Source organism: Furipterus horrens, unplaced genomic scaffold (genome assembly GCF_987537825.1).
Source record: "Furipterus horrens unplaced genomic scaffold, mFurHor1.1.pri manual_scaffold_9, whole genome shotgun sequence".
Taxonomy (NCBI): Eukaryota; Metazoa; Chordata; class Mammalia; order Chiroptera; family Furipteridae; genus Furipterus; species Furipterus horrens.
The window spans coordinates 42,023,120-42,050,556 of NW_028327179.1; the positions used below are offsets into that span (position 1 = coordinate 42,023,120).

The following is a 27,437-nucleotide window of genomic DNA, read 5'->3' on the forward strand; positions in this document are numbered from 1 at the left end:
AATCAAAAGAACACCTTATGCTCAATATTGTTAGTAAGAAATTTGGTGGGGGGTGGTGGCTACTGCACTAATAAGAACATAAAAGTAACATCATGTGCCTATAATTCAAAGCATGGAATGTTTGTGCCTATGGTAACAAATGTAATCATATAAGGATTATCATAATAAAATGCTGTTGCCCCCACTTCTGTAAATTCCCAATATTTTTCATGTATCAGGGACTGGATTTGGCTACATAATATGTGAAGTAAATGACAAGCCTCTTCCATTTCTAGCATATAAGTGCCTAGCCTGATATTTTATGGGACACAGTTTTTTAAAAAGTTTAAATCTTGATCATATGTGGGATTCAAACATACAGATCATATTTCAAAGTCTAAAATGCCTACAGGACAGACAGTCTGACACAAATCAGAGCATCTATTCCAGTGAAAGAAGACTTCAGAGTTTCAGCTCCAGAGGAATGTTGCCACACAGGAACACAAGCCTGTTGCCTGTCCTCACGTTCTTCTAGAGAAACCAGAAATGTGGCTTTTGATGCAAAAGTTCTTATTTTTGAATGTTGGGCACTAATTAAAAATAGTTAAATAATGTGCTCACAAAATAAAAAAATACCTTCAATCAGCAACATCTAATATGTAGTTAGATAACCATAACATCCTTCCAGGCTAGCAGAGCACAGGATGGAATGGTGGGGAGTGGAGGCAAAGGACATATCAGAGGCAGTAACAGGAGTTTTTTTGGAACAAACAAATCACCATGGAAAAAGTCTGGAATACTGAATGGAGTCTACCAACAGTGAACTTTGACACTGGGTACTAGGAAGCTGTGCATAAACTTCTCGGTCTAGGCCCTGAGGACTCTTAACCATGCTGAGAAGAAAAAGGCTCTTTTTAGAAATAGTATCTTGAGAGGTCCAACTACTCTACTGGGAAATTTCAATTCTTTCACCAAAATGTTGACTTGAGAATGGAAGATGATTGCATAAAAAAAAGGGAAACAAACAAATACGGTGTTGTCTGGCTCAAAGCAGCCATGTGGGAAGGAGAGAAAGAGAAAACATCTTAGGAGTTCCTTAGGCCAGTGCATGTAGATTCAAGGTACAGGACTTCAGTGGTAATGAAGAAAAATGATAAGGCATTCTGCTGAGAGCCAACACCTTCAAAGTAGAACCCATCAGCACCTTACTAGCGGAGCCCATGAAGATGATAACGTTAGTGTTGAGTAGGAGCCATTGAACTCTTGAGAGACACAGAAAGCTGGATGATTGAAGTGTTTCGGTGTGGTAGGATAGGGTGTTTGATGCAGTAGATGCCCCTATTAAATTATTAACTAGGAGGCTTCAGGTCTTGGGGTACTGGAAACATTTGGGAACTTAGCAATGGGTACAGTTACTTAAATGGATCACATCCCTTTACGTCTATTCTACATTGTGGTGTTGGACAGATAAATATCCAGTTTTGTAAAGAAGCCTCCAAATAACACTACTTCTTTGATAAAGTTGTGGCAGAGATTAAGTTAAATGTTCAATCTAAAGTGCTCAGCACAAAATTTAGAAAGCTGATAATTCCAAGTGTCTGTGAAGATTGCTAGTGGAATATAAACATGTTACCATTCTGGAGAGCAATCTGGCACTACATTCAAATTGAATATATGTTTTCTCTATGACCCAGGAATTCCGCTTCTGGTTATACATATCAATGATATTCGTATACAGATCCCAAAGGGATGTGTACAAAGATGCACCAGTGTTTTATGTGGTAGAGTTTTAGTGGCCATATGGGTGTCCATCACTGGGAGAGTAGATAAGAAAGTGGGCGGGGGGGATCCATACATTGAATATAACAAAGCAATTAAAAACAGCAGACTATATGTATACATAGAAGTATGTAGAGCAATTTCAAAAACCCAGTTTTTAATGAAAATGATGAGAAATACTTCACATAAATTTAAAAATACCGTTTACATAAATAAAAAAATACCATTTACATAAATTTTAAAATGTGCACAAAAAGCAATAATATACATTTTATAACATGTGAAAACAAAAAATAGTACGAAGTAACAGTTTACAGTGATAGCCCTTCAGAAAGATGCATGTAGAACATGATGGAAAGTTAGGAAATAAATACAATAAGAGAGGAATCCTTTAAGGTCAGTGATAATAATGAGCCAGGAACCGAGTAAACGCAAACCTTTACACTTAGGTTTATCATGTGAAAGAAAGGAAAACTGAAATAAAGTTCTTACCACATTGTCTGGCATATAGTATAATTAATTCCATCATTTGAGCAAAAAGAGGAACAGAAGCAGTCTGCTAAAAGGAAAGAAAATGATAGAGAAATTTATTTCATTAAGAACTACACTTCACAGTCACAAATTTGAGGCATCAGATAACAAGTATTGAATGGTTTCAGCCTGTGACCCCCAACAATATGCAATTGGGGTACAATTGGAGATAAAACAGAAATACTTGAAGTATTTCTCTTCAAGGAAGAAACCCAATAAACTTGAAATATAGTGAAGGATACCGGAGGTACAGTGAGAAACTGGTAGGGTTAAGGATTTAAAAATTAAGACCTTCATGTGGCTTATTATTAGGTGACACACTGTAAACAAGCACTTAGAGTCATTAATCCTTAAATCCGTTCATGCAGCAAATATTACTGAGTCCAGTACACATCAGGTTCTGTGCTAAGTGGTAAAAATGCAGAGAACTCAAGGAGGTGCCTCACTTAATGGGACAGACAGGTTTAAGAGACAGACAGGACTGCAGAGGTTTTGTAAGGTAGGTTAAGTACAGAGCCGGCCTGGTTAAAGTGTGTGTGGCCTCTGAAGGGCTTACACATGAGTTCAACCTTCAGAAAGTTTTTATTTCATTTTTTTAAATTAAGGTTTAGCATGAAGTGAAATCTCAAAGATAGTTGTCTTAATTATATGAATAACAGTGTAAAGAAGATAGTCTTACTTTATCTTTTCAGAAAAATAGAACAAAATGAAAATTTATTGAATTGCAGAAAGAAATGAAATGGTTTTTCAGTGTGGTTTATTTTTATATGCAGTTGCATAATGGTACATTATCTTTTATTTCAGATACATTGGCCGAGTACATCACTAAAAATAGAAGAATGCATAATGAAAGGAAAAGATGCAGTAAGTATTAGTTATTGTAAATTAAGCAAATCATCAATTATATCTCTCATCGATCACAAAGGACTGAATCCCTGACTTTTTATTTGCTTTAATAATTATACATGCAATTTATTTTAGGAATAAAAATATATATTTCTTATAATAATGTTTATTTCCTATATATTTGTGAAAAAACAATTGTAGGTAATTTTTTAATTTGAGAAAATCCAATTTCACATTCTGTGAGATTTTATTTTGTTTGTTTAGTAAATTAGAGATGTGCAGAAACAAAAGGAGAAAGCAGAAAATGTTTGAAAGAAGGCAAAAGCAGTAAACATGTCTTATATATTCCACAAACATTAAAGGGTCTTTTCTGCTTTCGGATCCAATATTCCATTTCTCCATAGCTTCTCTGCTGTGTGTGAGTGAGAAAGGTTGTGAGTAGCACCATCTCTGTACAATTTATTAGCACCTTTAAATATGAGTGAAAGAGGGACCTTCACCTGCTAGGGGAAGCTGGCCAGTGACAGCCTTACACATCTTTGGAGGTGTATAAAAGAATAATACACATTATACCAACTCAGTTCTCTGTAGCAGCTGGGTCACTGCCAAGGAATGAGTCAAGACATTCTTGCTGGCTTTATCATCCTCAGCATGATGCTGACTAATTTAACACACTCTAAGACTATGTCCATTTAAGCCCAGCTAAGCCGAAATATGGTCTCATTGGTTCACTCAAGATGTGACAGTGTTTCAAGAGATGAAAAGCAGGTGTTTATAGCAATATGAGGATATTTTCCCCATGCCTGGGGGAAATAGATTATTTCAGCTATATGGGTCACCCATAGAATAAAATGCTACATAAGTGGGAAATTGAAGAAATAAATATGCGCTCTGGATAATCAGTTCAGTAGTGCTAAAACCTGAACCATTTATGGTGACATGGTTCTGCTGGCTTTTTATCCTAACATGTTATATGAGAGACCTTAACATCACAATCTGTCCTTCTAAAATATTACATTTACTGATTATTGCATTATGCCATGTGTTAATATCAAAATAATACATAACATGCAAAGAGTTGAGTATTTCTCATAATTTGTTTTAAACAAAGTAGCAATACCAAATTTGCCAACAATGTGTTTGCTAGAATTAATTTTAGCCAAGTTAGTTTGAAGCAATTTTAAACTTTTTTTCATTTAACATACTGATCATAAAATTTGCCTGGAGACTGATGTATTAAAACTTTGTTAAGCATGTAATATATATTAGGTACTGTGTTTAATTTACTGGGAAATGGAAATATGCATAAAATAAAGACTCTGTCCTCAAGAACTTTACCGTTGATACCAGTGTAGGTAAGCTAGAGCTCCCGAGCTAAATGTAGCCTGCCATAAATAAAGTTTTATTAGAACACAGACATGCACATTAATTTGTGTATTGTCTATAGCGGCTTTCATGCTATAGCTGCAGAGGTAAGTAGTCACAACCAGAATGTAAGTAGTAGAGATCAGATCACCCATCAAGCTAAATATACACTATATGATCCTTTATAGAAAAGTTTGCTGATCCGTGGACCAAAATCTTAGTGTAATCGCTATAAAATGTTACTTTTATTGGCTAACTTTCTACCTATTTACTTGAAAATTGTCTATGAAAGTGCTCTGTGTGAATTTATGTTTGAAGATATGACTTATTTTCCCAAACATTAAAACTCTGTAATGCTCTAAAGTCTGCATGTTTTCTTATAAGTAAAGAAGTTTTTTTTCTAATGATTGGTTTTCTGACTTTATGCTGATTCATTGTTTACATATACTTTTTAAAAAAATCACAGCATTGGGAATAACTTAATTACTTAGTGGAGCACATTACCATGTAAATCTGTACACTTAAATACATTTCTGAACAGTGCTTTTTTACTTCTCAGTTGTGTACTAGAATTATTGAAAATCATTTACCTCCATTATTAAATGTAATTCTACATCGCTGCTAATAAAAATGTTTATCCATTACCCAGGTGCCTTCTTCCACTGGTCCTTGTACTTTTTTTTCTGTCCCTCTTGCCTCCTTTGGCCAAGGGAGAATTAAACATGAGATTCCTGAGGTTAGGGGAAAAAATGGGGGTGGTGCTGCTAAACATCTACTAACTGATTTCTTTTCTGTGTGTGCTTTAGAGTGAATGCGCAAATTTTGTCCGGGTTTTGCATCATTATAACAGGACACACCTTCTCGCCTGTGGCACCGGAGCTTTTGACCCACTTTGTGCCTTCATCAGAGTCGGATACCATTTGGAGGTAAGACTGTTTCATTCACTGCTATCAGTAAAAATAATGACTGAAAGAGCTGTTTTCTTATAGTTAGGTTTGGGCATTTCCTTTGAAGGAAAGGAAAAGAAAAGAAGCACTTGTAAAATATTGATTCAGTTTGCTTAAGTCAGAGAAACGTTCTTTCCGGCCCTTGAAAATCTTTGTGAACTGTGAAATTTATGAACCAATTAATTCTTTATGTATTCATTTAATGAACAATTTTATTTACTTAATGTGTCTACTCAAAAATATTTCTTAATATGAAACTACGTTCTCTGTTGTGTTACTATATACATTTTTATTAATGTAACCACCAAACTGTGATGAATATATACATGAATTTATATAAGATTATATAAATAAATTTGTCCCTGGCTGGTTTGGCTCAGTGGATTGAGCGTCGGCCTGCGAGCTAAGTGTCGCTGGTTCGATCTTCCAGTCAGGGCACATCAGAGAAGGAAAACTCTGACTCCAAAAAACCTCCGCTGCCTTGCGGCATACCTCTTCAGGGGAAAGGCTAAGGGAGTAAACCCCGACAGAAAATCCGGAGCCGGAGTCCCTAAGGCGGTTTGACGTTGTAGTCAACACCGGCAACTCCTGCGGCGCACCTGAAGCCAAGCTGTATTGACTCCGTCTTTCCCTTGGACCCTTCAGCTGCGAAGAGAGGGGGGGTCTGCTGCATGGGCAACAGCAGACCCTCCATATCACCCTGCCCAGGCTCTGTAGCTTCAGCTTCACTGGAGAGGACACTCCAGCGTCATCGCAAGATGTCGATTCAACACGGGAGGAGACAGATACCGTGTCACTCCCGAGTCAGACTGCACAGCTATTCTCGGCGGTGCAGATAGACTCTTAAGAAGCTACACCATCGTCTCTCGAGACGGATGGCTGCCGACGACGATATAAATAAATTTATATGAATAAAATTCCTACATATAGTATTTTATAAAGGACATGTAATTACTCCTTAGGTGAGGTGAGGAGGTAGATTTGGATGTGGGGACAGATTGTGAAGTGACAAGCTAAGTAGAAATGGGGGAGAACTTATACATCTCTTGCCCTGATACTCCATCACTAAGTGATACAGTATGAGCGTGAGTCGCAACTGAATTCTGCCACACACTTAATGTTTACTAACAAGCAGGCTTACAGATCAGTTATACAACCTATTTCAAAAACTTGGTAAACTCTCAAGTCTTATTTATTTGAGGCACCTTTTCAGGCACCTTCTATCACAGTTTCTCTCTGAAGCTTATTAAACAATATTCTGAAGTCAGGATCTGTTTGTTATCTGTCATTTAGGCAGAATCCTGCCTTAAGGTGGGACACAGATAAAACAGAGCTCTACTTATTCTGTAGTTCAGCAGCTAGACTCTCTTGATTCTTGTATCCCAATTATGAGGGGCATCTATGACTACAACATATTTTCAGCAAGCTCATGTAGAGAATAACACATTTCTCTAGTGAAAAATTATGTCTGATATTTCTTATACTAGTTAAAATTCAGGTGCACAAATAATTAACAATATCTTAAGTGTTTATTTTAAGCTACCTCTGGAGAGAGCCCTGATTGAGGTACTTCATCTGTTAAGTATCCTTATAGGCTGGGTTTTGATTAGCATATTTAAAATGTTAACTAATCACCCCTAGGAGTAGACTAAAGTTAAGTAGCATGTGTAAACATATCACAGTGTATTTACTGAATTATTTTAAAGAGTAGGACAGATGATACAATAGGAGAACTTTAGATGGAGATGTGGAAGAAAAGTAGGTCCAGTGCATAGAGATTTTTGGCTGCTAACCATCGCAAGAGAGATCTGAGTTTGAGTCCAACCAAGTAAATTGTCTGATAGCATAAAAATCAACCCTCTTCAAAGGTAATAGAGCCAGAGGCCAGAATGAGAGCATATGATCTATGATGTCCAGTACACCAAATTATTGGACATGTAAAGAATTAAGAAAATATGATTCATATTCAAGAGAAAAGCATATATACAAATATACACATATACACACACATGTATACAAACACATATACCTGTATACAGTGTCATGATATGTACATATGTGACACAGATCTATTGGAGATAAATCTCAGTTTTCATTATCTGAAAATGCTTTTATTTCATGTTTATTTTTGAAGGATATTTTCTCTGTTTATAGAATTCTGGCTTAACAGTTTGTTTTTCTTTAAGCATCTCAAAATGCTATGGTATTCTAATCTCTTTTTGATGTAATTCAGGTTTCATTCATATACACAATACATGTATACATATATACACACATATATCTATGTGTGTGTGTGTATAATCTCCTTTCTGAAGGAGAAGAGGGAATGAAGCAGAAATATTGTTTAATATAATAGCCAATTATATGTATTTGATAGACTGAAACTTTTGAGCATTGTCCCACAGATCAGCAAGATTCTGTCAGTTTTTATTCAAGCTTTTTTTTTTAAGTTGGATAAATTCTATTGATTTATTTTCAAGTTTATTAATCTTTTCTTCTAACATCTCTAATATGCTGTTAAGCCCAGCCCATAATGGTTCATACAAATATTGTACTTTTCAGTTCTAGAACTTTTACTTTGTATATTTTTTATTTCCATACTGAGCATTCCCCCAGTTTTTATTCATAATGAGTATATTTTCCTTTAATCCCTTGAAGATTTTTTTAATAACTTTTAAAATCCTGTGCTTTAATTTTAACGCATGGATCAGCCTAGAGTAAGTTTGCATTGATTTCTTTTCTCTTGAATATGAATCATATTTCCTTGATTCTTTACATGTCCAATAATTTGATGTACTGGACATCATAGATCATTTTCTCTCATTTTGGCCTCTGGCTCTGTTGTCTTTGAAGAGGGTTGATTTTTATTCTATTAGGCAATTTACTTGGTTGGACTCAAACTCAGATCTCTCTTGCGATGGTTAGCAGCCAAAAATCTCTTTCAGATCTCCAGCCACTGCTTTTCATGGTTTGCTTATACATGCAGGTCATGTGTCAGCCAAGGATTTGGGAGAGAACCTACACGCAGGGTGCCTCCCCCATTTTCTGGATATGTCTTCTCTCTCTTTATCTGATCCAGTACATCATATCTCTGTTCCATGGCATCCCAAGCTAAAAAGTCTCTAGCTTTCTGCTTGATTATAGCCTTTCTCATGACAGCAACTGGTGGTTTCCTTAAGTTAGAAACTGTTCAGTATTTGTCTGCCCTTAACTAATCTCCAGTGCCTTCAAATAATTGTTTTTATATATTTTTACTTAGTTCATCATCATTATCTAGGAGACAGTAAGTAGTTCAATACAAGCTGCATTGTCATTAACAGAAGTGGAACTCTGTGTATTTCACCTTTATATGCATGATATTGAATATTCTTCTCATATAATTATCTAAATATTAAATATGATTGAAAACATATTTTGAAAAAAATTCTGTATATGACATAAGAGGAACTTGTGGACATATGGCAATGAAAGCAGTGAGATTTATTACCCAAACCCCATTTGGAGGCTTGATAAAATTTCATCTGAGAGAATGAGAAATTACAAATTATTATAGGCAAGCCAAATACTCTGATTAAAAAATTTAGAGGCAGGCACATATGGGATAGGTTTGCTGACATTAGTCTAGTTGGTTCAAAAACAGTAGGACATAAAGCCAGAACAAATTGGTGGAGGATTTTAACATTAGACAGTGGCATTCTGTAGTTATTTTACAGATAACATGAAAACCATGAAGGAGTTTGAGCAAAGTAGTATTTGATTAACGTGACATTAGGCATATTTTGGATTGATTCAAGCAGAGAGAGACGAAAGGCAGAGAGAAATTAAAGGCTCATGAGGATATTTAATAGCGTTGCCACAATAGTCAAGGCCAGGAAGTGTGGAACTGATGTGGGAAGCCGCTCGGCAGGGGGAGTTTATGTAACTTAATATCTTATTTGATGTTGCTGATGAAAGGGAATTTTAAAATTCCACTTTATTTCTTGATTTTGAAGAAAAACAAGGTCTAACAGCAAGAGGGAGCTAAGGAGGCAAAGTAGGTTTTTATGAGACCATAAAAAATGCTCAGTATTTCTCAGTTGTAATTTTTTTCAACCTTGTTCTTTTTTTTAATTATATTTTTTCCATTACCATTCAGTCCCTTCCCTGATATCAGTTGTGATTCTTTAATTTCCATATACAGTTATTTAAAAAAAATGATCCTGAAGCTAGGAGAGTGTGTTCTCAGAATAGATTGACTATTACAATAGATTGAATTATTGAACCCCAGGGAGTTAATGGTCCCTGAACCAGTCTGTTTCCTCTATCTTGTCTTATTTTTTCCTCTCACTTGCTTTTTTCTATCTCTCCCCCTTTCACTTTATCAAAGTAACTTGGAAAATGCCATTATTTAGATGATAGTAGGATGTCTAAGGAATATCAATGTAAACAGACTGAGCAGACAGAGTAGTGTAAGGCAAAACAAGTTATTGCAAATTCAGAACCACACTTGGAAAAAGAAAAAAACACTTAGCATTGATATACAATATCATTAATGCTACAGAGAGGGTTGTTTTGGTAAAGGGATGAGTAATTAGAATGTAGGAGATTAAGAAGTGACTGAAAAATGACAAAATAATGATAGTAAATTACCTACTTAATCCAGAAACAGAATTGTTAAAGAACCAAAATATTGGGGAGGATATAAAAATGTGTAGGGGTGTTGAAAGAAGATTTTCTTTGCATAGTAGATACAGAGACTTACATTATTTATCAAAAAAGAGGGTATGACCATTTACCTTCTTGGCATTAAGGGGAAGGTGTTAGGGGGTAGTTTTGCCAAGGAGGGGACTGGGACATTCAATGAAGAGATGTCTTTAAAAGGTGGATATAAAGGGCTGTCCATCAGTACAGAGACAGGAACTAGAAATGTATGTTTGAGACAGTAGAGAGACAGGAACTAGAAATGTATGTTTGAGAATAATGTGTGTGTGTGTGTGTGTGTGTGAATGCATGTGTGTGTGGATGAGAGAGAGAGAGAGGAAGGGAGGCAGAGAAGTCTGAAATCTTTAGGTATGAATGATATCATGGCTTAGGAAGAAAATTTGAATGAAAAGGGAAAGCAGCTGAATATGGAGTGCAGAATCACCAATACAGTAATGTTTGAAAGGCTGGCAGAGGAAGTAAACCCTGCAAAGGAGATTAATAAGGACTGACTAAGAGGGTTAGGAGAAAAATAGGAGAGGGAGATAGCACAGAAATTAGGGAGTGGTTACTTATGAGACACCTCAAAGAGGCAAAGTGTCATTGGACCTAGAAAGTCTTAGGGGACATTTATGAGAGGAGTTTCAGTAAAATGAACGTAAACCGTGGTCTTCTGGCATAAAAGATTGAAGCCAACTTTTTCTTGAATCATTATCTCCTTCTTCATTTCATTACTTTTAATTTTTTACTGAAGTATAACATAAATAGTCCGTACACAGTATGTCATTATCTTTCTAGATCATTTCCACAAATGAAATACCTTTATGCAACAAGGACCCAGACTGAATTATTTATTTTATTTCTATTTTTGTTTAAATTTTTACTTTTTTTTCCCCTTAGAGGGCATAAACTCTTGGGATTTTTTTAGCCCACATGCCCTTCTTGTTTAATCTTTATTTTCAAAATGTGTTTTTCTTTTTATTTCCAAGAATGCTGATTTCTGTCACCTCATTTTTGAGTTTTTCCAAATTAGATTTATGTTTTTTTTTATTGTATCTTAAGTTACTTTTGCCTCTTTTGAAGTACTACTTTATGCTTGATTCTCACCCATTCTGTGGCATGTCTTTCAAGAAATGTCATTGTATTTTCCTTTTTCTTATAATAACTTTTACTGAATTCAGCTAGGATGTTTTTTATTGCTCTTTTTATATAAAGTTAGTTTTTCTGAACTTTTAGATCAGAGTAGACATCTAGCTTTACATTCTAGAACCCAGCATTGTGCTTTTTTGTAAAGTATTTTAAAAATATAGAGATGATACACACACACATATATACATATATACTTTTTATGTTTATGTACATACGTACTATTATTTTTTTGGCTATGATATTTTCTTTTATCTGGATGTTACTTTTTCCTTGACCTTCTCTATCCCTTTCTTGAAAAAATTGCATTCTACTCTTGCATTTTTTTCTTGGGAGGGAGGTGAGCATGTTAATTTTGAGGGTTCATAGGGCTTCTTCACCTGCAGATTAAATCAGCAAAAATCTCTCCCAGGTTCAGCTATCATTCTAAAGTGATGCTATACTATCAGTGAGTACTTATTGGGAATCTGAGAGTTCTTTTTCTCCTCAAGTTTAACAAAATCTCATTCCTTCTCTCTTTTTTCCTGTAAAATATCAGTCCTCTCTGGTTTATAGCTTGTAGTAGTTTGTCCACACCTGCTGGTACTTGGGTCTCATGGAGATTCTTAATAGCTAGTTTTGCTGTAGACATTGCCAGTGAGCTTTTGGTTTTGCATTTCTAGTTGATTCATATGATTTTGGGGGGAGCATTTTTGGGGAATAAAATGTATACCTCTGTTGCTGTCCTCTCATACTTCATACAGTACTTTCTGAACAATAAAATGCTATATAAATATAAAGTACTACATAAAATACTACAAGTTTATGTCTACCTCTGATTTACTCACCATTCAAAGAACATGGAAATTATGTGTTGGATGTAGAAGTTCAGAAACAAAAACAGTTTCAGGTATAAAATACATATCTGTAGGGAATTGGCAAAGGCCTTGAACTCTTAGAAAATTAAAATTACTTTGATGATTTAACAGTCCAAGTTTCACTTAGAACACAATGACTTAAGCACAATGGCATTAGCATGTTACTATATCTATGTTTCCTGTGTTGCAAAGCAAATTACCAAAAACAGCACACATTTATTATCTCATGGTCTCTGTGGGGCAGGAATCCAGGCACTGCTTAGCTGACAGGAGAATCTGCCTGTCCAGTTTACTATGAGGAAGTTATTTAACATTATCTAATCAAAAGAATTACTATAGTGACTCCATAAAAATTGCTAAAACCTAGACAGTTGTTTCTCACCTTATTGTATGTTTAGGTTCTGCCCACACACAAGGGGTGGAGATTATACAAGACATCTTTACCTGGGGAAGGAATCTTGAGTACTATTAGCATTCTGCCTATATACTATCCTTTACATGTGTCATGTATGAAAGAGAGATTGTATTAGTACAAGTGTTTTAAGAGGATGTTTCTGGGAACTGTAAGGCAAAGGCACAAAGTAAAGGGTAAGAAATGAAGTCATTCTTTTCTAAATTTGTCCATGGCTCTTCTCTTAAAAGAATCCAGCATTCCTTCTTGCAAGGACCATAAACATTAAGGTCTGTCTGGGCCTCTCCAGAATTTGTCTACCCCAAAATGGGAAAATCTGACTGTCCTTGAGGGCATAAGTATTTGACTATAAATTACCGCCATATTGCATTAGTGTAGCATTTATTTTCTCAGTGTACCTTAATTTATGCTGAGTAAATTACTCATGCAAATGTATTTGGCACCAAAAAAAGCAATAACTCACTTTTCTGATTTTCAGTAATGATTTTGACACAAGTTTTCTCTTGTGCAGAAAGTAGTAGTTCAGCTATTTAAGTTGGAACATTATCAGCCTTAAAATCATAAGAATATATATATTAGTCCAGTATAAAGTCTCTTTGAAAATATGTTGGAAGCTGTATCCAAATAATGTTCTTACCAAGTTAGTTCATATTTGTATATCATAGGCTAGAAATGATTTATTTTTCTAGTTGTCTGTAGTTGTTTGTAGTCACTAGTTAAATTTCTGTAGCGTGCTGTAAGAGATGACTATTTAGAAATATGCTTTTTAGAGTCATATATTTTATATATTATCCCATGTAAAAATAACCCTTTATTTTTAATAAATATTGAAAATACCTTTTCAGGCAAGAATACTTTAGTATACAAAATAGATTGAAATAGACATTTTATAAATACATGAATTTTTATCAGATATATTTTTCTCACAGTTAATTAATATTTGTTTCTTAGTAGATTAAATTTTACTTTCTACTTAGAGTACAGAGTAAAAATTTCATTGGGATAGCCAATAAAACTAGAAACAATTTCTAGAGGTTTAAACGGTAACCCAGCATGGTTTTATGACTGATATTTGTGTCTTCTTTCACACAACTGAGATCAGTATGCCATGCATTTAATATTCTCTGTGTTTTTCACAAAGAAATACTCATATCTTGATTTAATAAATTATTTTGTTTCATGTCAACTCCTGCCACACCCAGCTTCTAAACCCACAAAATTCCAAAGATTTCCAGATTTGTTCTTTCAATAGGTTTTTGTTAGGTCCCTGTTTATTTCTGTTTGTTTAGCTGCAGTTATCTTAAGAGGTGAAAAAATGTTAAAGGTAATAATTTTTATATAATTAAAAAAAATTAGCGTGGCTGTTAGCAGTTTCAATCGAATAGATATATAAAAATTTGCATTGAGTATTTAGTAACAATTATATTTCTGGATAATTCTTACATATTAAATGTGGTTTTAGTTAACAAAAATGTACAGATTATAACTTGCACCAAGATAATTTTGTAAACTTTACTAGTCACCTGTTTTGTATTTTCATGATCCACTTATGTGAAAATAATATATAGAAATTTTTTATGTTTTTGAAATTATGGCAGTTTTTATATTCTCATTTCAAATAAGTGATTAAAATGTATCACCCAGTAAAGTCAGGTTTATGTTTTCTTTGGCCTCAGTCTGAGTTTTTCATTCTGCAGATCAGGTGTTGTATATGTATTTTTGACTGAAAATGTAATGGAAATTATTAGCAGTGAAAATAGAAATTACCTGACAACACTTTTTTTTTTGAAGGATGGAAAATGGAAATATTTTATACATTGAAATAAATATTGAAAGTTAAATGTGCAAGAACAAATTGTTTGCACTAAGTATCAAAAAAACAGTATATCAGTAGTTCTTTGAAAATGACAAAAACTTTTGAGTAGATAAAGAAGGCTTAGAAGACTTAAATTGAACCAGTGTTTTTTAAAAAATGATATATTTTGTCCTTTGGGCACTCAGCCATTTACTACATTGTTTTTTATGCTTTATTTACTGCAAATCAAAAGGGTTTTTTTGTGTTTGTTTGTTTGTTTGTTTTTTCAGTGCAGGTGATAGAAAAGGCAGTGTTACAATCCCGGGGCATTAAAGGATGAACATGACACTTTCTCCAGCATATTGCAGTCTATCATTTTTGTGGTTTTTAAAATCCCTAAGGTTGTTTAAAATGTCTCAGAATAAAATTGTTCCTTCAGTTTGTTTTCTCCTGTCAGTCTTAATAGTGGAAGCTGGTGACATGATCTTCTGGTGGGAAGGAAAACAGGATTCCTTGTGCTGGTTTTTGTCTGACAGTGATTATATGGAAGCGCTTGAAAAGGCAGACTGCTTGCCACACTTGGCTCACAGCTCTCCTTTGCCCTCTCTGTGCGTGTGCCGTCAGGGAGTAAAAAGCCTCATTGTCCAGCACCAGGTGCCTGTGAGCAAAGAGAAGGTGAAGAGAGCAATTGGGTGATACTGTGTGCTGAGCAACTTCCCTGCTGGCCACTGGGGAATGAGGAGGCAGGAGAGGCTTCTGTCGGACCTGAACGGTAACTACAGCAGCAGGTCAGAGCCTTAAGGAGCAGTGAGCTCTGCTGTGAGGGCTTGTTTTCTATTTAAAAATATGAACACATGGAAAGAGTCAAAAAAACATGAAAGTGCTCCATTACCAACTTTTGCCCACCTCTTCCATGGCACTTTTTGTTAATAGTTTGATATTTATGTTTTGAAATGTCTGTGCATATTTGTATAATAACAAAAAATGTTCATATTCTACTTGAAGTTCTTATTTCGTTTATTTTTACTCAAAAAACTTCATGAGCATTACTATATATATATGTTAGGGTATAATAATTCTCCCATTTATTTAAATGGCTGCATAGTATTCTTTAGTAAGAATAAATCATAATGTGATTTATTTTTAACTGTTAATCCTAAGGCTACAGTGAAGCAGAGAATGAGTGAGATGTTTGAGTAGTTGGGCATCTAAGGGTGAATGAGATGCTCATGGGTGTAGACCGGTCAGCATTCATGTCTCCATTTTGATCAGACATTATAACTAGCATCATATGCCTGATTCAGCTCACAGACGGGCTTTGTTTGTCACAAACAGTATTTCTTGTTTGTTTTCTTTTATAGAGCCTACATTTGAAAACTGGTTGGTTTCACATAGTAGACTGGGATTTCCGTTGGGCCCACAAGAAAAGAATCAGTTGGTGCTAAGTAATTGCTGCCACTCTCCTCAATAGGGGCTCATGATGAACAGTATGCCATAGTCCCCACCACTTGCACAATGCACACTTGCACCCAACCTCTTTGCCAGTTTGCTATCTCCGCCTGGTCCTGATCAGGCATTTGCATTTGTTCCTCAAGCACTAATGCACTATGAACTTCCTCAAAACCCTCAGGTGCTTAGAATCTTGTAGTTAGTGGTGTAATCATGGAATCTTTGAGTCAGTGAGTGAATTAATGCATGAATGGGTTTTGTTATATTAATATTTGATGTAGAACTCTATTTAAGATCTTAACAAATCCAAAGTAAGAAATTGGTTAAAATGTTTATAAGGTAGAATTTATAAGTACTCTCTCACACACATTTTTTTCTTTTATTTATGTAAATTTTGCCAACTTTTGAACAAGTTTGGTGATAACATAATTATACTTATATATATATGTATATATATATATATATTTCTTTTTTAAAAATTGTCTCGTCTCTAGAACATAAATTAAGCAGCATAGCATAGAGAACAGAAACAGACTTCGGGTGCACTTTTTTGGCAACTTAAAAAAATTCATACAAAAAAATTGTGCAGATCAAAAATGTACCTATGATTAGTTTTGACAAATTGAACACATCTATGTAACTAGCATACAGATCAAGAAATAAAAACATCGCCAGAAACCCAAAATCTCTGTTTTCCGCCTTTAAAGTCACCCCCCCCCCAAATAAGGACTTTTCTGACTTCTATCACCCATAAATTGGTTTTGTCTCTTATACAATTTTATGTAAATAAAATCGCACAGCACATATTTTGTGTGTATGTTTCTAGCTTCTTTTGCTTAATAATCTGGTGAGAATAATCTATGTTGGGTGTAGTTGTAGTTCATGTATTCTCATTGCTGTATAGTATTTCTTTGTAGGTATATCTCAGTATATTTACACATTCTTCCTTTGCTGATCACTTGGGTTCTTACAGCTTTTGTGCTATTACTGTGCTGACAGGAGCATTCTTATGCATGTCTTGTCATTAACATATGTACATGGTTTTGCTTAGTATATTGTAGGAGTGGGATTACTATGTCATAGAGGATGCATATGTTCAACTTGAGCAAATATTACTAAACTGTTTTCCAGCTCTTATACCAATTTCCTGCCCACCAGCAATGGATGAGTGTTGTAGTTACTCCGTACTCCACAGAAAATACAGTGTTGTCTTTTTCCGAAGTCATTTTGGTGTGTGTGTAGTGGTATCGCATTGTGCTTTTAATTTTCATTTTCTTGATGACTAAAAAAATTGAGCATTTTTTGTATATTAATTGAGGCTTAGAAATTTTTAGTCACTCTTGAGTTGTTGTATTTTGTTGACCATTTAAGAGATGCCTGGCCTTTGCCAAATGGGGTTTCTTGGCGATTTCATGAGAGAGCAAATGTAAAATATTCAGTTTAGTGTTGAACATAGAGAAAATAGTCAGTGGGAGATACTTTTGCCTTTGTAAACTGGTAGAAAATTTAAAACAAGGGTCAAAAATAAAATTGGGCAAAGTGGTGAAAGAGAACAGTTGGGTATAAAGAGGTGATAGGAAAACAAGAATAGGGAGGGAGAATAAAACTGATATTTACTTATTATGATATTGATATTCTTGTTAACAAAATAAGTCCAGCAAAGAAGCTGTGTTATACGCTTCTTATTAGGAGGGACAAGTTATAGACATTAATGGCATAAGCTTTGGATTTCGGAATACCCGAGTTTTCATTTTTTCACTGTAACTTAACTAGCTATCTTACAAGGATTTAAATAGTACTATGTTCATAGAATCAGTAGTGAGAATTACATAAATATATATAATATTTAAATATAATAATTTTTGAATATAAAAAATAATTAAAATTACATATATTAAAATTTTAGCCAACTAGTGATGTAAGTACTCAATGAAATTAACTACTTTTATCATTTCCATATGTGAGCTTTCAGGTATAATTATGACATAACTCTGTATATAAAGGACATTAACAACATAATGGACAATGTTCACAATATAAGTTCATTACATAAAAAAAGTAGATACTTTCTTCATATGGACTTTTATACCTCATGTCAATAACTGGTTATCATAGTTTATTACTTTGTGCATTTATAATGCTCTGGCACCCAGATGATTTATTTTCCTTACATAATGGCTTTTGAGTAATGGTGGATGTTTTGTAGTAGCTACACTAGTCTTCTTTAGGTTGGAAATAATGTCAAATGAACTAAGTTGTTAAATATTCTCTTGAACTGACAGAAATTTTGAAAAAATATTCCTTAAGATGTTAATAAAATTCTCTAACTCCAAAGATACATTTGACATTCGTTGAAACTTAATGACTATAAGGAAAAAACATATTAACCTGGTTGGACTTTATTGTTTTCAAGAATATTTTCACTAAGACATTTGAGTAACATTAGGTGATTGAATAATATGTTGGGTCCATACAACTAAGATGAATTTTATTCATGTATTCAAGTTAAATTAGTTAAAAATTCAATCACATGCTATACTATTGATAGAGAACAGATGTACAGAGAATTAAATTTGGTAGTCTAATTAAAATATTGGCTTAATTAAAATGACACATATTTTCAGTCAGGCAAATTGAATTTTGTCAGGTTCTATTTTCCAAAGGGAAATTAAAATATATTTTAAAGTAAGTAACTCTAATTTTACTTATTTATTGTGTTAACTTTTAAAATTCTTCAATCATGTAGATATATTTTCCAGAAAACTTTATTCTGAGCATGTGTACAGATAAAACAGCTGTATAGAGAAAGATAAGAAAGAGGAGGAGAGAAGTTCAATAGGAATATAGGATTCTCAATGTGTTATTTATCACCATCATTTTCCTACCAGAAAATGGAGAAAAGTAATATAACAGACTCAAACAGAATGGAGTCCTTTTATTATCCTGATGTTGGGGGGAAATATTTGGCAGGGCACTTTGGTGCTGTGTCTCCCCCCGCCCCCTGTCTTAAACTGACTTGACAATCTTCATCTCCATTTTCTACACTGCCTCTTCAGCACCATTGGATAGCACAGAGGTCCAATTTTCCTCTTTCTCTTAAATAACTTTTCCCTTTTGCATTTGGAATAAAGAAATTTCTGTATCAACCTTTCTCTTTTCTCCAACAATAGCCTTTCTTCTTCTAACATTAAAATGTTAAATGTGGTTTTATATATCTACTCATATTCTCATATCTGAAACATTTGTCAGGTTTTCGTGGTTTATATAGACTGATCAATATGTAGATACAATTTATTTTTATGGAATGAAATTTTGGAACAAAATTAACAAGTTGTGTAGCCTTATCCTCATTCAACCTCTCAGGAAAGTCTGCTCTTCTCTCTAATCTCACACTTTCCTCATTTGTAAAATGAGATGAAGGCATCTTCTAAATCTAAAATTTGATATCAGTGAAGTAATACCATCTACTTTGCAGTCTGACGGTAAGAATTAAATCATCTTAATAAGAATCTTAATAAATATAATACCTGTATTGAGTACATTCTATATGCCAGATATTGTTGGTCATTTGCTTTGATGCTCATAAATTTCAAGGGAGGAGTTATTGCTTTTATCTAACAATGAGGAAAGTGAAAAGAAGTTAAATTGCTTCTTTTTTTTTTATTGGTAAAAATGAAAAATGTGTCTTTTATTTTACAGAAAAAACTAAATGGACTTTCTGGCCAACCTAATACAAACAATCCACCGAGTGGGAGAAGATATTTACAACTCATATAACCCCCCCACCTCCGCAAATAAAGTTTAGTATCTAGAATAATTAACAAACTACTATAAATAATAAGAAAAATACAAGTCATCTAATAAAAAAGTGGTCAGGATATCATCAGGCAAATAAATCATAAATGAGAAAAACAAGGTAGTCTATAAACATGTGACGAGATCCCTAAGCTCACTAATAAGCAAGGAAATATAAATAAGAACAGCAAATTGTGATCATCTGATAACACCAACTGTCGGAAAGCAGGCAGGGAGGTGGAAACAGTTTTGTGTTGCCAGCAGAAGTGTATCTTTTTTTTTTTTTTATTGTTTTTCTATTAGAGTTGTTCCACTTTTTCTCCCACTGCTTCCCCCTACCCTGCCCACCCCTTCTCCCACAGTCAATTCCCACCCCATTGTCCATGTCCATAGGTCATTTATACTAGTTCCTTGATTAGACTCTTCCCCTTCTTTCCCTGCTTCTCTCCCTCCCCCCACCCCCCTTGACACTGTTAGTCTGTTCCTTGTTTACATGTCTCTGGTTCAATTTTGCTCGTTTGTTTGTGTTGTTCATTAATTTCCTGTATTAGGTGATATCATGGTACGTATTTGTCTTTTGTTACGTGGCTTATTTCACTAAGCATAATTCTCTCTAGTTCCATCCATGTTTTTGCAAATAGTAGGAGTTCCTTTTTTCTGCTGTGTAGTATTCCATTGTGTAAATGTACCAGTCTTTTGATCCATTCATCTATAGATGGGTACTTAGGCTGTTTCCAGCACTTGGCTATTGTGAGTAGCGCTGCTATAAACATAGGGGTGCATAGGTTCTTTTGAATTGGTGGTTCAGGATTCTTCAGGTATAATCCTAGCAATGGAATTGCTGGTTCAAAAGGCAGTTCCATTTTTAGTGTTTTGAGGAAATTCCATAATGTTTTCCATATTGACTGCACCAGTCTGCATTCCCACCAAGAGTGCACTAGGGTTCCCTTTTCTCCTTATCCTTGCGAGCACTTCTTTATTGATTTGTTGATGATGGCTTTTCTGACCAGTATGAGGTAATATCTCATTGTGACTTTAATCTGCATCTCTCTGATGGCTAGTGATGTTGAGCATTCTTTCATATGCCGATGGGCCCTCTGTATGTCCTCTTTGGAGAAGTATTTGTTCAGGTTCTTTGCCCATTTTTTAGTTGGATTGTCTGTCTTCTTGGTGCTGAGTTGTATAAGTTCTTTATATATTTTGGAGATTAATACCTTGTCTGAGGTATCATTGGCAAATATGTTTTCCCATATGTAAGTTGCTTCTTAAAGCTGTACAGTAAGTGGCCAAACTTGGGCTTCATGGTCCAAGGCAGTTCTTTCCATTATGCAGTGCTTCTTTCCTGAATGCAGCAATACACACATTAAGGCATTTTGAAAACTGTGAAGTGCCATATGAAGAACTTAATGATAATGGTAATATTTGTGTCTCTGCAGGCATCTTCTGCATGAATCTATGTCTTCCAGTCTTTTTCCACATGATCTTCATCCACAGATGTCTGTGGAAATCTTCTCATTTTCTCAATTCTTCAATCCCTCCAGCATTTACTTCTTTCTTGATACAGTAAAGACCTCACTACCATGATTCACAAAACATCACCACAAACTACTTTTTTTTTATGTATTCACATTTACAATTTACTAACCCTGGTTCATTTGAAGCTTTTGCTTTCTCTACTGCTGCTCCCCAACTGATGAATATCATTAGAGCAGCGGTTCTCAACCTGTGGGTTGCGACCCCTTTGGGGGTCGAATGACCCTTTCACAGGAGTCGCCTAAGACCAATGGAAAACACATATATAATTATATATTGTTTTTGTGATTAATCAATATGCTTTAATTATGTTCAATTTGTACCAATGAAAATACATCCTGCATATCAGATATTTACATTATGATTCATAACAGTAGCAAAATTACAGTTATGAAGTAGCAACAAAAATAATTTTATGGTTGGGGGTTACCACAACATGAGGAACTGCATTAGGAAGGTTGAGAACCACTACATTAGAGGATGTTGGTTCTCACCATTGTTATTCAGAGAGCCCACTTAGGTGCAGTCAGTCACATTTTTACTCCTTTATTAACTCTCCTCGAATTTTCCAAGACACTACCATAGCGGAGGTGGAAGAGGGGTTAAAATAATGTACTGAAAAGAATATAGGCTTTGAAATTGGACGGATGAAATTTCAAATCTGGGTTCTGCTACCCACTGTCTGTTTGACTTTGGGTCAATACTTAATGTCTTTGGACTTCAACTTCCTCATCTGTAAACTAAATTCTCTATTTTTATATGAAGCTTGCCAAAGCTGTATGGATTTTATGAGATATGATATTTGGGGAAGCAGGTGCCCTAGGGATTGGTACATAGTAACGCACACTTGATGTTAACTTCTTTTTTTCATATTAAGTCTTCAATGTCAACTTCCTAGTTCTTAACTTCTCAGCATTTGAAATATCTTCCTATTAAAAAAAAAAGAAAATGGAGGCCATAAAGGAAAAACTCACAACCTCTCCTCTTTCTACTTCAAATGTAAGTGTTCGATGCTGCCTTTTTACTCTGTCTCAGATGAAGACACCAAGATTCCATCTATACCCTTTATCCTATCTCTTTCCTTTTTCATTACTTTAACCTGCCAAATATTTTTTCTTTTTTACTCACTTTTCTTTCAGTGTATTGAAATGTTTAGACTTCTTCATTCTAAAATAAAAATTATAAGACAAACAAAAATTTAGCCTCACCTCTATTTGTCTCATATGCATATTTTCTGATTTTGTTAATGCTAGAATTTCCTATGACTTTTCCTATAAATTTCTTGCAAGCCTTGTGTATTTTTCAATTCCTCAACTTCCTTTTGTTCTTCACCCCAGATATGTCTATCACTTTGCTAAAAGTGCTCTCATACTACTGCTAATGACTTTCTAGTTGCCAAATAAGTGTCTCTTTAACTCTCATTTATGATACTTCTCTGCAGAGTTTGATGGTACTTACATTTTTTGTGTAGAAGCTTTTCTATTTCCTTTTTATTTTGTTATTTTATTTTTTCATAGTTTCAATGTTCTGAATAGTCTTCCTCTTCAGCCCTTTAAATATGGTAATGCAGAAATTCTCTCCTTGGTATGTGTTTTCCTATGGAACATGCTTTCCTTGATGTTCTTATTAATTCACCTAGCTTTCTTTTTTATCTATTTGCTCACTCAAAAAACATATCCCTAGTTGTAACCTCTATCCACAACTCTGTCTACATCCATATTTCTCATACATACTGAAAATCCATAAAATAATTTCCTAGAGACATTGCAAAGAAACAACTTTTTTAAAGTAATAAAACTTAAACTTCAGGTTGACAGAGGGAGAATCTTATGACAGGAAGAGGTGGTAGGTAGATCCTACCCCCACGACTCCCTTTATTTTAAGAGATCAATGAGGCAATCACAACATTTTGTGCCATGTCTCAAATATATTGTATTCTCTCATGTCCTTACACATTTTCTCATGCAGATACTCTACTTAAAACAAAACAAAACAAAACAAAAAAACAACTCATCTTTATTCTCTGCTTGAAAAATCCTAACTCATTTTTCAAGACTGAGCTCATATGTAACCTCCTCTGTGTGCTTATCTCAGCCTCCACCTGGTGAAGTTAATTACTTTTCCTTTGCATTTTCATTTCACTTAAAAACAAACTTGAATTATGAATTATGATTTCTGTATGAATGCTGGAGTGCCTCTAGGGAAGAGACTGTCATTTCTATCCCTGTTTTTTCATGGCCCAACCTAATCCTGATAGTTGTCATTGAAATCATTCACTGAAAAAGATATAATGAGAAAATATATAATCAAATATATGGAAAATAAAATAGTTCATTTTGGTCTATGAAAATTATAAAAAGTTTAAATGTATTTAGTCAATTGTGGATGTCTGGAGACAGGAACTTTTTACTCATTACTTTCTGGGGGAACATTAAAATGTACACATTTTTGTCTTTGTTTTGAAGTATTATTATTTAATTTTATATCTGTCTATAATTCACTTTTATTTGATAAATGTATTCTAAATTTACCCTATGAATTTTAACACATAGATACATTCTGCTAACTATCATTACTACTAGGAATCAGTCAGTCTTTCTGACCCCCACCCCCCCAAGTCCTTGGCAACCACTGACCTGTTATATGTCACAATAGTTTTATAATTTTGAAAATGCCATTTAAATGGAGTCTCACAATAGGCAAACTTTGAGACTGGCTTGTATCCCTTAGCATAAAGCCTTTGAGATGCATCAAGTGGCATGCATGTCAATAGTTGATCCCCTTTCATTGCTGAGGAGTTATTGCATAACGGGGTATATCACAGTTTGCTTATCCATTCATTTTTTGAGGGACATTTGGGTCATTGCCAGTTTTGGGTGATTATGAATATTGCAGCTTGTAATAGGTCAAATTCTAAGTTAAGCCCCAGAATCCACATCCTGTATTATCCTCTGCCCTTGAGTGGGTCAGGCCTCTAACTTGCTCTTACCCAATATAATATGACAAAAGTGATGTGATATCATTCCCTGTGATTAGGTAATGTTAAGTGACAAGGAAGAAGGGATTCTGGGGATGTAATTGTCCATAATCAGGTGCCAGTAGATGGCAATGAGAGACATTCCAGTAGGAAGAGGACCTCTTTCACCAAGCTTCTGCAGAGTGCACTCTTTTTCCACTGCCTGCCCCTGTGGTTTTCCTCGGGGTGAGGTGCCTGCTGCACCAGACTCCTCTAGCATCTGGCTGCAGCTTTCAATTTAGTCAGGGACAGCACCGGAGCCCTAGAGCAGTGCGGAGACCCACGGACCCCTAGACAGTGCAGTTCACTGCTTCCCTGCACCTTCTCGCCTCATACAGAGGCTGGGGCCGCACCTTCTCTCCGCCCCATACAAAGGCTGGGGCTGTGGGGCTGTTAATCCCGTGATCCACCCCACCCACGACGCCATACCAGCGCGCTGGGGTCTGCAGACAGAAGCCTCGCCAACTCCAAGTTCCCGCTGGTGCCCTGTGCACGGGGGCCTTTCTGTGTGTGCCTGAAATTGTTCCGCTGACCTGGGCACAGTGAACCAGCTCTCACGGGGCAACACCATGAGCTTCTCCACTATTCAGTGGCAGGCCCCACACATTCTTCAATGAGATTCGAACCCCCGCCTCCCAGTCTGTCCTTCCTCAGCCCCCGATTCATCTTTATACTTGCTCTCCTATCGTCACTTAATATTTATTTATATTAGTGGCCCCTGTTTAACTTACTGTATGGTGTTTTGTCTCTTGATTGGATCCAGCTCTATACAGATAATGACCTATTCCCTCTACCTCTTAAGAACCACCTACTTGCTGATTTTCTGTTGAAATTACTAAAAGGATTTTACTAAAGGGAAAACTTGCATGGGCTTTTGCCGCTAAGGAGGAGAGGGATGCCATATGCTAGAAAGTCCAAGGACATTTTATTAGATCTGATGCCCAACCAGATTGGAGGAAGGTGCTTAGCACCACATAGTACTGTTGATTGAGCAGTTCCTCCTCATAGGAAGCAAAAAAGTTTCTGGGAAATTCTCAGGACCTTGCCAGGAACATCTGGAAAGGGGCTAGGTGACAATACACACATGATATAGAGGCTGGCCTACAGAGAAAATGTTGAACAAAAAAAAGGCGATAAAACAAACAGAAACATACAAAAAACTGCCCATCAATGTAACAGCTTTGGTAAACACAGGAGGGAGGAAAATGTACTGGTAAACAAATCCTGCATTAATGGTGTTTTCCTTTTAGAACTTTCTGTAGGACTCCCATTTCTTTCCCCACCGGTGACTAAATCCATGTTGAGATAACATAAAATTTACATCAGCTAAATATGTGAGAGGGCAAAAGGAACAGGAATTAAGAGGACACTGAGATGATTAAGTGGAGAATGCTTACCTTGTTTCTGGACAGAACAAGGGTGATAGACACCTCTTCACTACAGTGACATCTACTTAAAAATCAGCAAATGTCAGGGCTAAAGAAAAGTTTCTGCAGGTAAAATACCATAGCACTGGAATTTAAAACATATGTATTAAAGAAATGGGGAAAGAATGTAATATCATTAGTTTCACACCCAGGTAAAACTCTATGTAAGCTCTATGAAATAAAATATCAATAATGTTGTAAGGACTGGAAGGAAATATAACATAGCTTCAACAGTGGTTATAATGATATATTGATTTAATATGTAACTAATGATATTGTTTCAGTCATTGTAGTCTTACAAGTCATTGCCTTCTCCTTTATAAGGCATTCAAAATACAGAGGCAAATTGAAAGTATTTTTTTAATATTTCCCAATCTTGATTGGTCCCTTTCCCAGACTAAATCACCACCAACACTTTGGATTGTGTCTTTCAAGCCCCTCTCTTTCTCTCTGGAATGACATACGCAGACTGATGCTAGTGGTTCAGATATATACATCAATATCTATATCTGTTTTTCTACCTATCCATAATTTCACACCTGTAGGCTTAATACCAGTCGCCTATAGGCTGAGTGATTTAGAGCAAGTCACTCCTCTTCCTGTACAGGAGTGTTTTGAGAATTGAATTCATATCAGTAAAGCAGGTAGAGTGATGCTTGGTGAGTAATAAAGGTTGCGTGATTGTCAGCTATCAGCATCACCAGCAGCAGCAGCAGCAGCAGCATCGTCAGCACCTTATTTCTTTCCTTCTCCATTAGCACCAACTGTTGTCATCACACGTTCATTCACGAATCCGAATTCCTGGTCCTGATATATTTTTGATAACCTATATTGCATTTCTGCTATTCTGTGTCATTTAAAAATTATCCAAATGTATTAATCAAACACGTTCTTAATGTGAAATTTATCATGTTTCTTTCAACACCTGTTCTTTCCTTCCTTTTTACTGTGCTCCTTATTACAGTTAAGAGATATTACTCCTTTCCTTTACACCCGTGCTTAAAATTTCAACCTTGTATTATCAACCTAGCTTCCCTCGAAGTTGAATCAGTGGCAAAATTCTTTCAGCTGTATCTTAGAATGATCTTTCCAACCCAGTCCATTCTCCGTTCCTTTTGACAGAACCATTATTTTCCCTGACTACCTCCACTAGCTTCCTTACAATTTTCACTTGTTCTTCAATCCAGCTGTTTCTCTGCTGTCTAATTAACCTTACTAAACAATAAGTCTTTTAAAAACATTCATGATTTACCCCTGAACATCAAGTGAAGGAAATACAAATGCCTTATCTAAGAAAGCCGGTATCCTTCACAGTCTGGCTGTAATGTACTTTCTCAGTCTTCTCTCCCTCCCGCTTATTAAACTTCCCACACAACTTTGGTTACAATCAGTCAGAGCCATTCACTGCTTTTTCACCCAGCCCTTCCTCTAAGGCTTGAATGAAATGTTTTGTTCTGCACCTAAAATACCCTATTATCGGAGAGTGGTTAAGAGACTGGAATTAGATCTTCCTGTTACTAGCTGTGTGCATTTGGATAAGTTTAATATCATAGAGCTTCAGAAACCTGACTTGTAAAATGAGGATAAAATTGTCTCATAAGGTTGTAGTAACAAGAAATAAATAGGCCGTTTTGTTAACACAATACCTGAGACATAGTATTCCTAATATAAATTCTTTTTTTTTAATTTATTTGTTTGTTTATTTCTTTATTTTTAGAGAGAGGGGAAAGGAGAAAGAGAGGGAGAGAAACATCACTGTGTGGTTGCCTCTCACTCACATCCCCAACTGGGGACCTGACATGCAACCTAGTCATGTGCCCTGACTGGGAATCAAACCAGCGACACTTGGCTCACAGGCCGATGCTCAATCCACTGAGCCA

General features: G+C 35.4%; 1 protein-coding gene across 1 annotated transcript in view; it reads left to right on the top strand.

Moving 5' to 3' along the window:
- Nucleotides 1–27,437, top strand: part of SEMA3E (semaphorin 3E) — a 260,410-nt gene that overhangs the window by 151,392 nt on the left and 81,581 nt on the right. Inside the window, exons 3-4 of the mRNA XM_090287281.1 lie at nt 3,094–3,153; nt 5,307–5,426. Of these exons, the coding sequence (XP_090143407.1) occupies nt 3,094–3,153; nt 5,307–5,426 (180 nt within the window). The remainder of the gene's footprint in view (nt 1–3,093; nt 3,154–5,306; nt 5,427–27,437) is intronic.